Source organism: Lotus japonicus, chromosome 2 (genome assembly GCF_012489685.1).
Source record: "Lotus japonicus ecotype B-129 chromosome 2, LjGifu_v1.2".
NCBI lineage: Eukaryota > Viridiplantae > Streptophyta > Magnoliopsida > Fabales > Fabaceae > Lotus > Lotus japonicus.
Window position 1 is genome coordinate 87,801,404 of NC_080042.1, and position 14,706 is coordinate 87,816,109.

At 33.5% G+C, this 14,706-nt stretch overlaps 3 protein-coding genes across 5 annotated transcripts in view; 1 reads left to right on the forward strand and 2 right to left on the reverse strand.

The window, feature by feature from the left end:
- LOC130740630 (uncharacterized) overlaps positions 1 to 6,021 on the reverse strand; it is a 29,506-nt gene extending 23,485 nt beyond the window's left edge. The window contains exons 1-12 of one of the 3 annotated variants that reach the window (XM_057593292.1): positions 5,793 to 6,021; positions 5,545 to 5,661; positions 4,666 to 5,381; positions 4,391 to 4,516; positions 4,227 to 4,312; positions 3,964 to 4,072; positions 3,352 to 3,447; positions 3,069 to 3,131; positions 2,924 to 2,983; positions 1,777 to 1,845; positions 399 to 480; positions 10 to 233 (exon numbers count right to left, since the gene is read on the reverse strand). In XM_057593292.1, coding sequence (XP_057449275.1) covers positions 10 to 233; positions 399 to 480; positions 1,777 to 1,845; positions 2,924 to 2,983; positions 3,069 to 3,131; positions 3,352 to 3,447; positions 3,964 to 4,072; positions 4,227 to 4,312; positions 4,391 to 4,516; positions 4,666 to 5,381; positions 5,545 to 5,602 — 1,689 coding nt within the window. In that variant the 5' untranslated portion in view covers positions 5,603 to 5,661; positions 5,793 to 6,021. Of the gene's footprint in view, positions 1 to 9; positions 234 to 398; positions 481 to 1,776; positions 1,846 to 2,923; positions 2,984 to 3,068; positions 3,132 to 3,351; positions 3,448 to 3,963; positions 4,073 to 4,226; positions 4,313 to 4,390; positions 4,517 to 4,665; positions 5,382 to 5,544 lie in introns of all 3 variants that reach the window. The other 2 variants (XM_057593294.1, XM_057593295.1) reach the window with 2 other exon arrangements.
- Positions 6,022 to 8,612: 2,591 nt separating this feature from the next.
- LOC130735817 (WEB family protein At3g51220-like) lies at positions 8,613 to 10,249 on the forward strand. Its single transcript, XM_057587709.1, has 2 exons — positions 8,613 to 9,003; positions 9,527 to 10,249. The coding sequence occupies exons 1-2, from the start codon at positions 8,860 to 8,862 to the stop codon at positions 10,016 to 10,018; spliced, it is 636 nt and encodes a 211-aa protein (XP_057443692.1). The 5' UTR covers positions 8,613 to 8,859; the 3' UTR covers positions 10,019 to 10,249.
- Positions 10,250 to 10,613: 364 nt separating this feature from the next.
- On the reverse strand, positions 10,614 to 13,179 carry LOC130735818 (transcription initiation factor TFIID subunit 14b-like). The gene is made up of 7 exons (XM_057587710.1): positions 13,034 to 13,179; positions 12,796 to 12,941; positions 12,573 to 12,661; positions 12,251 to 12,472; positions 11,967 to 12,154; positions 11,492 to 11,613; positions 10,614 to 10,904 (listed from the first exon to the last, which is right to left on the reverse strand). The coding sequence occupies exons 2-7, from the start codon at positions 12,925 to 12,927 to the stop codon at positions 10,809 to 10,811; spliced, it is 849 nt and encodes a 282-aa protein (XP_057443693.1). The 5' UTR covers positions 12,928 to 12,941; positions 13,034 to 13,179; the 3' UTR covers positions 10,614 to 10,808.
- Positions 13,180 to 14,706: the final 1,527 nt, after the last annotated feature.

The window sequence follows — 14,706 nt, forward strand, 5'->3', positions numbered from 1 at the left end:
CCATATTACCTCATCTTCTCTCATGCCTCTCAATGCTTGAGGTGGTGATAAATTAGATGAAGACGAGACAAGCACCTGTAATGTTTCATGGGTAGAGCAAATTTCATACACGAGAAACATAATATGGGAGTGCAGGAGGTGGCAAATCCACAGAAAATTATTATACAAATTATTTATTACCTGCGATCTAGGGGAATGTGCATGAGTGATGCTCCATATGATGGTTTTCATTCCTGAAAATTATATTAAAAAATGGCATAAATTTTTTATCAATTTAATAAAATAGGCATGTGTATCCCATATCAGTCATAGTTTTTTTAAAAAGGGATTAAAACTAATTCACAGCTTGACACTCAAAATACGATAGGGAACTCAGAATGTTTAAGGAAATAAATTACCCATCACTAATGTCTTAATCAGATGCTTGCAGTCATTAACTTCCTTTGAATGTTCTACAGGGACCTGCAAATTCAAAACTGCCTGCAAAGAAAAAGTGCAGAGTTGTCACAAGTAAAACTCAGATAGCTTAAATTAAAATCATAAACAATAAAAGTATAAGTTGTGCAATCAAGTTTTTCTGGACAAAACATATTAACCATATTAAGTAAAAGAACAAAAATATTAGGACACAAAAGTTTGGGATACAAAAAAAGATTTTGTAGCTATAAAAAACAGTTCAAAATACTTGCTGAAATCTAAAATGTAAAATATCAGAAGTTTAATTCAGTAATTGGGAAACATGTTATTATTACAGCATAGTAGCATTAAATATTTTTTTCTTCTATAGAATAATATTCTGTCGGCGAATTAAAGCAAGGGGGTTAAGATAGGCTCTAAATATAGAGCTAAGAACAGAAACTATTTTGTCTCATGCAGAACCAGTAATTTTCTAGTATAAGTTTGATCACAGAGAAATAAGCACTAGCACACAAGAAATTGACACTATATTTGCAACTGAAAAAAAAAATAGATAGGAAAGCAAGCAAGCAAAAGAAATCAGAAGAAAATAAAATGGATAAAAGCAGTCAATTTAAACCGAGTTTTAGTAAAAATATGAAACAAAAGGGAAGGACTAAAATCCCAAAATAAAAGAGGTGGATATTTGCCGAAAAATAAGTGCTCAGATTTATAAAGAAAAATTATTCCAAAAAGATGGGGAAAACACAATCTTCCAACAGATGAGTTGACAAAAGTTGTAAACTTGATCACATCAATCAGTAACAATTTAATTATAGAATACCAGTTAACCAAAACAACATTGATTTTCATGCAATGTTATGAGAGAATGGATCACAATATCCAACTTAATGATTGAATGGCCTTTAATTAAATGACCTTAATTTCAATTGAGAAAAATAACATAAATGGTTTTTAATATAAAAAACAAGTGCTTACTGCTTAGTACCATTCTAGTTTCACAATTTGCTTTCTTATGTTCTCAACCATTCCTCCGGTCCTACTCTTTAGTTGAACATAAAATGCATATTTGTTTTATAAAATAGATTTCCTCAAAAAATTAAATTTCCTCAATTTCTACTACGATTGCAAACCAAGAAGAAATAGTTTCTATTTTTTTTTCTTAAAACAATTCAACCTAAATAATTGTTCATGACTCCTTGTTTCTTTCCTTTCTATACCAGCGAGTTATATTTTTTTGTTTCTTTCCATAAAAATTGCATAGTACAAAGTTAAGCGAATAATGACAGTTTGACACAAATTCAAATGTGAAGAAAGTATAGCCTGAAAAGGATTCGAAAAAAAAAGTTTTAAGACAACCTGCACAGGGAGCTCAAGCTTTGATCTCAAGGTAGCACGACCCTTTCCTTCCTCACCTTCCTCCAAAAGCTGTTAAAAAGTCATAATAACAGGTTAAGAAGAAACATAAAATCAAAAGCCAATTTGTTGCTAAGTTGTCTGGTTTGCATTGCAACCAAATGAAACAAATGGCGACTTCATGCTCTTAAGAACTTGAGCCTAGTTTAAATTTATGCTTACTTTTTTTTGGACAAAACTTTTAGTCACACTTGAGTTAAAACAATATGAAAGTTGTACTTATCTTAAGATTTAATTCCTTTATTGTTTTGTTTAGATTTTTATATAATAAAAATAATGTAAGGGTCGTACAATGACTAGAGAATAGAGATATTCCATCATAAAAGGTCGAGCAACTCTCACCCTTGAGCTAGCTTTTGAGGTAGAGTTAAGCCTAGTCCGAATTCTAAGATAAATCCTAAGATCGGTATTAGAGCCTATACTAGATCTGTTCATCCATAAATGGGCTACCCGGATAATTATAACTTACAAATGAAAACAGGACATCAAAAGTAGAATAGAGAAGACACTTATTGAAATCAAATAGGCCCTCAATGTTCCAAGATCAGTTTGATGAACAATTGTAAAACAGACAAACAGGAGCACTGTGAAGAGACCAAGTTAGAATATTCTGAATATGTTTTAAATTCTGTATATGAGCCCCTCCCCTAATTTTTAAAAATGTGTAGCCAGTATCAATACAGATATATGTACCCATACCCGCATATATGAAACTTAGTTGCCAACAACATATAGCCTACCACAAAAGATGCAAATTTTGGATAGGAGGGAACGAAAACAGTCAGGACTAGAAATATTAATATTTAAATTAAGAACGAATTCATTAAAATAAAGGATAAAGGATCCCACTCAAAGAATAACTCTTCAGTCCATACTTGCTAAGCAAACCCTTGTAATATGATCATGTGCTTTGCACCAAATGAAAGCTAACAACTTAGTGAAACGCTTATGCTCAAATAAACTGACAGCCATCTTAAGAAAGGTTATGAACAATTCATATTAATGAAACTAAAGATACACAATTTACAATTATCATGACATGAGGCAACTATTACACATAACATGGAATTTTAAGGTAATCTGAAATAACCTGGGGAATTGTCCGTTTGAAAGTGCTGAACTTCCCAACAAAAGCATCCAAAATGCGGCCCTACAAAGAAACATGATTTGTGTGAATCCCAGAAAAAAATAAAGCCACAAGTTGCCAAAAATCTAGCACAAAAAGTGCAACTGACCAATAAGATCCTTGCTTCATCTGTAGACTGTTGATCAACCCCTTTTTCAAAAATTGGTTCCACCTAGATCCCAAGTAAAGAGCAGAGCATAAGAAGACTTATGGAATTTAATCAGCTAAGAAATCCTAAATCCCTTTCTTTGGAGAGGAGAAGAGAGAAGTAGAAAAGAAAAGTTCTGTTACTAAGAAGGAAGAGATTACAAGAGAGAAAATAGAAGTGGAGTGAAAGCTCAAAATCAAAGATAAGGAAACCCAATGGAATGAACGATAATTTAGATAGGTACCAGATTCAACATCAAGCGAGCACAAGTGGTGTGGATGCTCAATGATAATGAAGCGTCATGCATATTACTTGAAAATAAGTATATAATTCGCGACAACTGCACCATATAGAATTCAAATTAGCAAGCTTGTGTGTAATCAAAACTAGGTCAGTTAAAGCCATTTGCAGCAAAATAATGTCAAACAATTCAAAATACAAATCCCAATAATATATATAAATATCAATTATCATCTCCCCCCCCCCCAAAATCCCCCGCGGTCAAATGTTTTAACTTTTCCAACAATTTTCAAACAGATAGCAGAAATAAAATCTGAATAAATAGATCAAATACTACACATAAATTTGAGAGAAGATGTAAAATAAAATTTATCAATTTAACACAGAACACCACTTCCTATTGTAGAACCGTAGTAACCACCCCTCTTGTGGTGATTTCATGCTTTTGTTTCATATTTTTGTTATTATTAAAAATATATGCTGCCTAGAATGTTTCCTTTCATGTTTTTGTTTCATCCTTTATTTTGAAGTTATGAAAATATACACTGGCTAGAATAAGATCTAAGCAACAGACAAATCTTATCTTAAATAAGATCTAATAAAAGAAGAAGTATACCTGTGATAAGGACAGATCTTGACGAACATGATGTACAATCTCTGCCAGAAGACTGTATGCCAAGGGCCTCAATGTCTCAAAGCATGCCCGCCCAGTCCCAACCAAAACCCTAAAAGTTCAATAATTATCTTAATCCCAGAGTCTTACCATTATCGGTTTATGTATATGGTGTGTGTGTGTGTGATGTACCATCTACTCAAGTAATGAAATCAACAATTCAGTTTCAAGTTTCTCAAGTATACTAGTAATGGGGAAAATACTACCTTTCTTCCAGCAGTGTGTCAATCAGAGGAAATAAACCTCTCCTAAAATCAGTTCCAAGGACATGTTTCAGGGATATTAATAACTCCTGCATCCAAAAAAATTGTCTTCAAATCAAAGAAAGAGCAACTCAATAGAGAAAAGGCAAAAGAAGCAATTGTATCACCTTTCTAATCGATACCGAGTCAGAACATGTTACAAGCAAATTCACAATGCTTTTACATATACTTTCTTCATGTGGCCGTATATATTCAGCATAGCTTTTCAACAGATAAGTTAAAAAAGAAACTGTCTGCAACAACCAAAAACTGAGACTAGTAAACATATGATCGGTGATAATGATATAAGAAGGATTAAAGAAATACAAAATAAAAGAAATCAACAGATGAAAAATCTAGCAAAATAACTACCATTCTTCATATTTTCACCATAAGCCCTTACCTTAACCTGTGCACCCTTGAGTTCAATGAAATGAGTTTTCAAATGAGGAGGAACCCTTTCAGGGCCAGGAACTGATATAGCAGCAACCATCAATGGTAATAATTGAGGAATATTTGCTTGAACAAGGCGACTATATAATTGAAACAGAAACATCACCACCAGTGGACTTTCTGTAACTATCTTGAATGAGCGAGTACTTGGATTAAGCTGTGAACCAGTAGGATTGGCAGCGCTTATAACTTGATCCGAAAGCGAAGTCTCCATCGGCTTGACATCTTCCCCAGTCTTTGCCATATTCTCAAAGAAATGTCTAACTGTCAGTTTAAAGTTTTGGTAAATCTTGCAGACAAAGTCCAGAAACGGCTGGACTTCATTTTCTAGAGTAGGCCTAAAGTTCCTCAAAAGGTCAAAGATTATACGGATACAAATCAACCCATTCTCCTCATTGTCCGTCGTAAGCACTTGCATAGCAACCTTCAAGAGGTCCTGTACAAAAGGCCGGAGAACTTCGCTGTGCGGAAGCCTATTCAATATCTCAACCACGATATTCCGAAGCTTGTGCTCGGGATTGTCCTCAAACTGCGGCTTTGTGATTTGCAGCAGCACCGCAGAGAACGCCCGGAAGTAACACTTTAAGAAATTCAAGTACTCAGCTGTGTGTGCAATCTCAAGACTATCCCTAACCTCCATCACCATCTGCAGCCTCGCCTGAATCTCTGTTTTCACCCCCAACACAAACAAACAAACAAACAAACACTAAGCAACAGAGAAATGAAAAACAAATCGAAACAACACAAGCATAATTGAAATCAATTTTCCTACTGCAAGTAAGTTCAGAACTGAAGACAATCGATAGAGAGGGAGAGAGAGAGGGCTTACGGAGGTCGGGATCGACGAGATGACGAGAATGCTGCTCGAAATTCTGAACAGGACTCATGATGGAGTCGTATAAGGGAAACCAGAGCGACCTCAAACCCTAGCTTCAATGCTTGAAGACTAGAAGAAGAACAACAACAACAATTCAGAGTTCAATTCACGTTTGGTATGGTTCAATTGTATTTCTAGGGTTCAATAAATCAACGCTAATCTAAACGCTACTGAACAAAAACGCTAAAATCTAACCGCACCGCTCCCTCTGCGGTGGCGGAATTGAGCACTGACGGTGGTTGCGATCGCCGAGCGCAACACCATAAATACTGGGAGCGAGTGGAGTAACTAGGAGTTAGAGTATGGTGTTTGTTTGTTAGGGCTTTAAGAAAGAGGGGTTTTGAGTAACAGTACTTTTCCCTCCTGTTTCTTCAGCTTCGCCTTGTATACCTGACTCCACTACGCGGTGTGGAAATAGGCCAGAGGGTAAATGGTGTTGTGAGTGCACTCCTTGGGTAGACTTATTTGTAAATTGTAAATACTCCTGGTGTATTTTCCGGTTTGGGTCGACCCGATCACTCAATAATTGAAACTAAATTAAGAGTTCGTAGATATTAGGGTTTGTGGGAGGGTAAATTTTTTTGGGGAAGTGTGAAGGGTCCAGAGTTCGAACCTTCATTAGTGATTAATTTACAGACATTATTACATTACTAAATATAACATTTTCTTATAAAAAAACAAATTAATATTATTAGTTCAAATTTATCTGGTTAATTGGTTTATTTTGTTTTAAATTTGAACCAAATTCATTGTAATTAGTCTAATTTTTGAGTTAAAAAATTTCCATCCAAACCAGCCTGATACCCGATTATTATTAATTATAATTTTTTTTACATTCATACTTTTAAATTCTATTATTTATAATTTTTTCTATTTTTATATTTCTTCACTCATTTTGACTTTGACATCTTAATTAACAAAGGTCTTTTATTATAATATGATATTGACTCACATTAATAACAATATTTATTAGTTAATTTTTTTATACATCACATTAATTATTTAAGTTTTAATTATTAATCACAATTTGGCAAAAAATTAAAAATTATAATTATAATAATAAATAAAGTGAGAATCACACTAATAACAATATTAATTAGTTTTTTTTACGGGAACAGTATTAATTAGTTATTAATAACTTTTATGTTATTCATCATATTATTTACTAATTGTGCAAATTCAATTTTTCATATTTTAAATTAAGTATTAATATTTATTTTTTATTAATCACAACCTTAGGAAAAATTTAAATAATAATAATAGTAATAATAATAATGAGAAAATTTGACTTGACTTTTGCATTAACAACAATAATAATTAGTAGTTAACAATCTTTTATATTTATAACTAGTTGTTAAAAAATAAATTTCTAATATATTAAAAATTTTATTTTTATTTTTTATTTTAATCATTAATCACAAGTTGATATTTTTTCAAAATAATTAATTAAAAAATAAAATTAAATAATTGCTAAGTATCTCATGTAGTAGTATATAAATATTTATGAAAATACAAAAAAAAATTAAATATGAAGAAAATGGACATTGATATACTTCATACTTTCCAAAATAGTTGGTTTAGTTTTTTACATATTTTCCAAAATAGTTGTTTTAGTATAATTCGACAACAAAATAAGTCTCGTTCAGATGGTTGTGAGTTTTCAATTTTTTATTTACAAATGTATATGTGAAAACAAAACTTGGTAAAAATAAGATGAAAATATTTGTTCAACTCGATTTCAAAACGATTTCTTATAGTTTTTCAAAACCATGAAAAAATTGTAGTGTGATTATACTTTTAATTTTAATATTATGTAACACATTTATATCCACCATTTTCATGTATACCCTTTTTTCACTACCACTACTATTACTACCGCCACCAAACATCCACCACACAACACATTATACTGACACTACCACCACCAGTCCACCACTTTGTACCTCATCGCACACACCTTCCACTACCACCACCATTCAATATCCTACATCATTCATTACCACTCAACACCTTATATTGCATTTGCATTACACCCTCTACCCCTACTTTCATCACTCTCTATCACGGGCATTGTCACCTAAAATCCCTCCACACCCCACTGCCACCACCATTACCATGTGGTATCCACCACCACCATTGCTACCTAGTTCCCTATACCACCATTGTCACCTAGAACCCTCCTCCATTGCACCATCGTCACCATTAGGTACCCTATGTCACTATTCCTATTGCTCACTTTCACTACCTTCGTCATTGTTGTCGCACCGCCACCTGACACCCTCAACAACCACCATTGTAACTGTCATCTAGTTTTCTCCACCCTTCACAACCACAATTGAAAACTGTCACTCTCCTTCACCTCCTTGAGACATCTTAATTATATTAAATTTAAACAAGATCAAGAAGAAGAGATAACGAAGTGTTATTAAATGTATTTAAAAAATTGTTAAATTAATTTATCTCTTAACTAATTTTATGAGAATATTTTTATCTTTAAAATTTGCTAGTAGGTCTAACCAACCAAAGGGCATTGGCTACCTTGTTTAATTTTTTTATACTATCATAGTTATCGTCAACAACAATAACTAATATCTCGTAGTAGTAGGTGTTGCACTAAACAACTGACCACTAAATGTGCGATATTTTCACAAATAATATCTAAACCTCTAATCTCTTGGTTAAGATACGAAGTGAACAAACATCATCACACACTCTTGTAGCTACCTTATTTAATTAACAATTTGGACGAGGCACCGGACAGGAAAACAAATTCCTCCTTGTGCACAAGAAAAACCCAAACTTGATTTTCTTTGTGAAAGCTTACTTGGCCTCCACTAATGCCTGAAATGGAACCCATAAATGATTCACTATAATACTATCTCTAATTGAAAGGAGACAAGTCCCATCAATTCTGCAAAGGGGGTGCTTTCAAGATTTCGATTTCATATAGATTGAACTAACTAAATTATCAAGACACTCCACCCACCCTTGTCAACTTCAATTAACGAAATACCAGTGAAGTGGACGCGAAGAAAAGAAAGTTTTTGTGATTCTACCAAGTTTCCTTTTCTAGTCAACCAATTATTACACCACCACCAACAATACCCATTACTATTGAACCTGGAACCAGTTTGTATTAAATAGTGCTTTCATTGGTGCCTTAGCATCATCTTGTAACATTTGTTATTAGTAAAGTACTTTTTCATTTTATCACAGTTCTTTTTAAAGTCAAATTGGCAACAAGTTGGTTGAAGGACAAGCACACACATGGACAGGGAAGAAGGTAGAATGGTGATCAAGGGGCGTGCACAGATTGACACTCGAGCCCCATTCAGTTCTGTTAAAGAAGCAGTTATGTTGTTCGGAGAAAGAGTCTTGGTTGGGGAAATTTATGCCAACAAGCTCAAAGAGGTTCTCCATTTCTCTTCATATTCCTGTATTAATCATATTTGGATTAGCTTCTACTTCTATTTCTTGGTAATCAATTATAAGCACCATAAGCAACTCACAGAAACTTGATTTCAGTCTTAGAATTAATTCTATAAGGATTTCCAAACATGTCATAAATGTCATTGTACTTGTTAAAATTCACAATTTATTGAAAATATAATGCATGAGGGCCTGCCTCGGCGCAATATGCAGCCATATGACTTTGCAGTTAGAAGTTCGAATCGTTGAATTAACCTCTAACAAAAATATAAGATAATACTGCTTATAATATATTAGATCCACAAAGTGGATTCGATCTCTTCCTAAACCTCTCACATAGCGGGATTTTTATAGCACTAATTTTGCCCTTTATTGAAAATATAATGCATGATAACTCATAAATTAGGTGTACTATTAAGTATTAACCATATATATTAGCTCCACATTGAAGTGTGTTTATATACTTGATTAATATTTTTCTGATTATGTATCTGAATTGATTAAGATGCAAGCTGAGGCAAGTGAAACTGGGAATGCACAATCCAAACCTGGATCAATGGCAGCTGAGCTAGAAGAAACAAAGAAGAATCTTGAGGGAGCTAGAGAAGAAGCTAGTTTCTTGAGCCAGTGCATCAAGTCCCTGAAAAAGGAACTTGATCAGACAAAGAAAGAGCTAGAAGACACAAAGGCAAGAGAGATGAAATTGCTGCAAAGAAGGGATGATCCAGAGATTGAAGACCTCAAGTTCATTGCAAATGCAACAACCAATGAGGAAATCAAAATACAAAATGATGAGGATGAAGCTGAGTTCCAAAGAAGAAGATATGTGAAATTTGCTAGCCCTCATGTACTGGCTGAAGTTATTCCAAATAAAGAGGACATGCTTGGGAGACATCACTCAGTGAAGAAGGGTAAGAAGAAGCCACTAATGCCTTTGGGGTGGCTTTTTTCTAAAAAGAAGGAAAGCCATGAAGTTGATCACTCTCCTAGAGCCTAAGAAGTGCCCTTCTGATTAGCTGGCTAATTAACATGCTTCAATTTCTATGGTGATTTGATTTCCTTATTCATAAAATGTCTTCTGATTAATAATTACCTGTCTTCATTTTTTTCTCTGTTTTTCTAGCTATTTGCTTGTTTTGATGGTAAAAGGAGAGGAGAGAGTTGCCCCCTCTCGATTTTGTAAATCTGTAACTCGTATTTGCTTAATGATGTGCATTTCCTTGGAGTCTCCTTTGTAGCAAAAGTGATTTTAGTGCCGAATGAAATCCAAACGAAACAATAAGTGCTTTGTGTAGTGTATAGTATACTCTCAATAAGTAATATACTATTATAAACCACCAAAAGTAAGAACACTTTTCATACACAATATTTTTATATTATTACGAATTACGATAGGTATATTTTGCAAAAATATAACTTCATATGAAAAATCTAGATGGAATAAGTCATCAATGATTCAACATTGAGTCAATTTAAGCGTAAAAAGTAACTGCAATCTTTTCTAATCAAGTTTGGCTTTAGATGATTAAAGTATTAATAGGAGATGTAAATGAAAATCTAAGTTTTAAGATAAAATATTAAACTCCTTTAGATTACGACAAACACATATCCATCACCATTTAAGATTTTAACCATAAAATGTCACATATACCACGTCCATTCTTCCACAGATAGAAATACTTAAGAGAATCTACAAGGAAGACGATACGCATATATACATAGTTATTCACTAGAAATGTTCCAAGTTTTAACCCTAAAGTAAACCCCAAAAAATTGTAAAATAAAAATCATGTATGGTCAAAGCCAGAAGGTGGTTTTGCCTGCTGAGGTGGTCCTTCCATCAAACTTAATTGTCTCCGCAGCTTACCAATGTGAGCTTGCACCTACAACATTCCAAAAGTCAGCACATAAATCCCCACTAAATTAATAAAAAAACTTAGTGTGTTTGGTGTTTGGAAATTTCTCTAAAATTGATTTTAATGTCAAAATAAATCATGACATGAAGCTTCTAAGTGTCAAAGTTGATTATAAAAAAAAAGTAAATGTTTTGAAAGTGCTATTAAACAATTCACCAGTGAGACACTAGTACTACAAGATTAAAAAAATGATATGTTTTCCATCACAATTAGAAGAAAGACAAGTCCACATGCGCAATGGGAGTAGTTAATTTAATGCTCACTACATGCATCCAAAATAGTGCAAAAAAAATAAAAGCCTCCTAGAATACAAACAAGAAGAATACAGAAAAAAACAAAATAAGCATCTCTTTTGTGAAAAGATGACCTTGATTATTTGCATATCAGAAATGAGTCAGGGAACTGATTATATTTATATTGAGAGTGTAATTTGTAATCCCCAAAACTTCATAATATAATACTAATGCAGAAGAAATGCCATAAAAATTTCCTAGCAATAAAACTACCTAGTCACATAGTAAAGGCATAGTAGAAAAAAAGTAATTAGCTATAACCTGCTGTCTAGCTGCTGCAAGTTTTGAGAGCTCATCAGTCTCTGAGAAGTTCAAGAACCACTGGCTTAGAGGATGATCTTTGGTATCACCTCTCTCCTTGTCATTCACAGAATCAACAGCAACTGTAGAAATTCCAACATAAGGGAAAATCTATATGATTCTTCTCAAGGGAAAAAAATAGAAAATAATACTAATAGTATAAAATGTTTTAAAATTCTTCAACAATTAATTCTAACATTCGCTGAGTAACTTCTTAATGACAGAATTAATTCTAAAATGAAAAAAGCTATTAAGCCTCAGCGCAACGATAAGGTTGTTGCCGTGACTTTGCGGTCACAAGTCCGAGCCGCAAAATTTGTCTCTTGCAAAAATGCAAAGTACGCAAAGTGGGTCAGGCCCCTCGCACAGAGGGAGAGTTTTATAGCATTGAGTTTGCCCTTTTTATTAAGCTAATCCAAACATGCTAGGAACTTACCAGGGCTAGGTAAATTCAGACCAACAGGAAGCTTAGGCACAACAACAGCAGGGTGGTTCAGCACACGTGCAAGGAAAACCTCAGAAGGTTCAGGAAATACAATCTCATTGTAAGTTTCAACCACCACAGGTTTCTTTGTGTTCTGGGGACCAGATTCATCTTCTGGATACAATTTCAAATGGTGATACCTGTGAGCACAAAATCCATAACATAAATTATCATAAAAAAATTGCATTCTCCAATTAATCAGCCAAACACAGAACAAGCAACTGAAGGAAGCTCACAAGTCCACTTGTTTTTCACAGACATCACTATGGAAAAAGAGGGAGATGGCTATCTCAAATTCACCCCAGCCACACTCTGACACTTGAAACGGGGGTGATTCAACAACTCTTGTAGGGTTATTGAAACTGGGATGCAATTGAAACACAACCTTCTTAACAACCACTCCAAGATCCTCATTTGAAGCTCCACGAACATAAACAGTCCACTTGTGAGACTGAGACCTAGTGGAATCAAATGATCAGAGAATAGTGAAATTCAGTGACCCATATAAGAAAAAAAGAATAAATTAACACCATGAAAGAACATTAGAATTAGACTTACTCACTGGCCTTCCTACCCAGATAGAATGCAATAGTCCCATACACTATAGGCACAGAAATTTCAACATCCTTGAGCCTCTTATTCACATTCTGAGTCAAAAAATGAAACCTCTATGATGAAAATTTCTCCCTAGATGGCAGATACTAATAACAATGACAAAGAAAGCAGAGCACAATTTAGGGTTAAAAAATCTACTGAAAGAAAAGAGAAAAAGGAGGGTTACTTTCTTGTCGCTTTCTTCAGAGGGTACTGCAATTTTGAGGCGAGAAGGCTTAATGGCAGAAGGGGCATCATCATCTTCAGCACCTTGTTGTTGTTGTCCCTTGAGGGGTGAAGTTTGAGGAGAGTGAGACATTATTTTCCAATTGCCTGCCCCAAATTCAAAAAAAGAGACACAAATTAAGATTGTAGGGTTGAGTTGAAGCAAAGGGTTTGATATGATTGTGAAAAATTGCAGGTACCTGATACTACAATGCAAGAAGATAATGGCTGTGTAAGTTGTGAAGGTTTTGGTTTCGATTCCTCGGTGGATGTTTGGTTTTCGGATGACAAAAGAAAATTAGTCTAAGCGTTGTGTCCGCGCGTTACTGGCTTGTGGATTTTATTATTATTTATTTTAATCCTTTTTCGGTTACAAAATGTATACTAAGGGGGAAATAATATAACACATTATCTCCACTTTAAAATATTCCCATTTATACTAGTTTAGCCTAGATTGTAAAAAAAAAAGTCAACCTTTTTAATGAATTTCCATGGTAATTTGAAAAGGATATACATTTTTTTTAAAGAAATCAATATACACATATGATGTGAAAAGGTTTACGCATATCCAGTCACGTATTTCATCTTTGCCTTTTTAAATTTTAATTATGATATGGAAAGTTTGTGAAACCTAATTGGATAAGAATGCAAAACTTGTTTACACAATCAGTCAATAGTTTTTTTTTTTGGTAGAGTCAATAGTTATTAAACAACTAAAATTTGAGAAAAAGTGGGAAAAATAAACTATTTTTGGTCAATTATTTAATAAAATATCTTAATTTGTATGTACTTTTAACTATTGCACTTCAATTTTTAAATTTGATAAAATATTTATTTCAAATTGATCTTTATATATTCAATTCCAAACTTTTTCAAGTAAGCTAATTAATGAGGTACTAAAAAATACATTATTTTGAAGTAAAAGTTGGATTGGATCAAGTGTAGGTAAGACGATGACGTAGAGCAAGGTAGGACAAGTTTCACTCTCCCCACCCTAGATCTTATCAAGAGCGGGATAGGTTTGGTGACGGGTTTGAAGAAGATAGAGATATAAATATGATATTGTACATCATTTTCATTGAGTTCGGAGAAACCCAAAGGAAACAAACTCTCCACTCTCCTTATTTTTAAATATTTTTATTTAATCTTATCCATACACATTTTAATTGAAATAATTTATGAAAATGTTAAGAATCTTAAAATATAAAAACCTTAACAATTAAATCATTTTTAGCAAAATATGCAAGTTAAACATTATTCTTTAACTACTATTATAATCTGTCTCCGTAGGATTGCTCAAGTGGTAGGAGCTAGGGGACATATGAGCTGGGTAGGGGAGGTCAAAGGATCAATTCCTGACGGGTACAATTTATCTCGATAAAAAAAAACTACTATTATAATCTAAATTTTTTATATTACATTGCGACTAGTTTAGAGTGTGTTTTTGCATCCAAACCCATTATCATCTTTGAATTTGCAGGTCGGGTCGTTTTTTTTTGACAGTCGGGTCGTTTTATTCTTAAAGCCGATCATAATATAATTTTTCTCTTCTCAATGAACAATTATTGAACTTCAAATATACTAGGATGGATATGTATAGGGATGGAAATGTACAGAGAGTAAGGGAGAAAATATCAATTAAGGCCATTACTCTATAACCCTTTGATCAAGGTCAGAAGGCTTAGATTTAAAGACACTGATTATACACCTAAAATCTGTTTTTAAATTTGAATTGTCTGCTCAACAAAACTGCGGCTGTAGTGAATTTAGAAAAAAATATGACTGATAGGGAAGCTAGGTCCAAGAAGTTCACTTAAAGCTGAAGGTGGATGGAAAATGACCAGATGATCATGAAAGCTTCACGTTTGCTCCA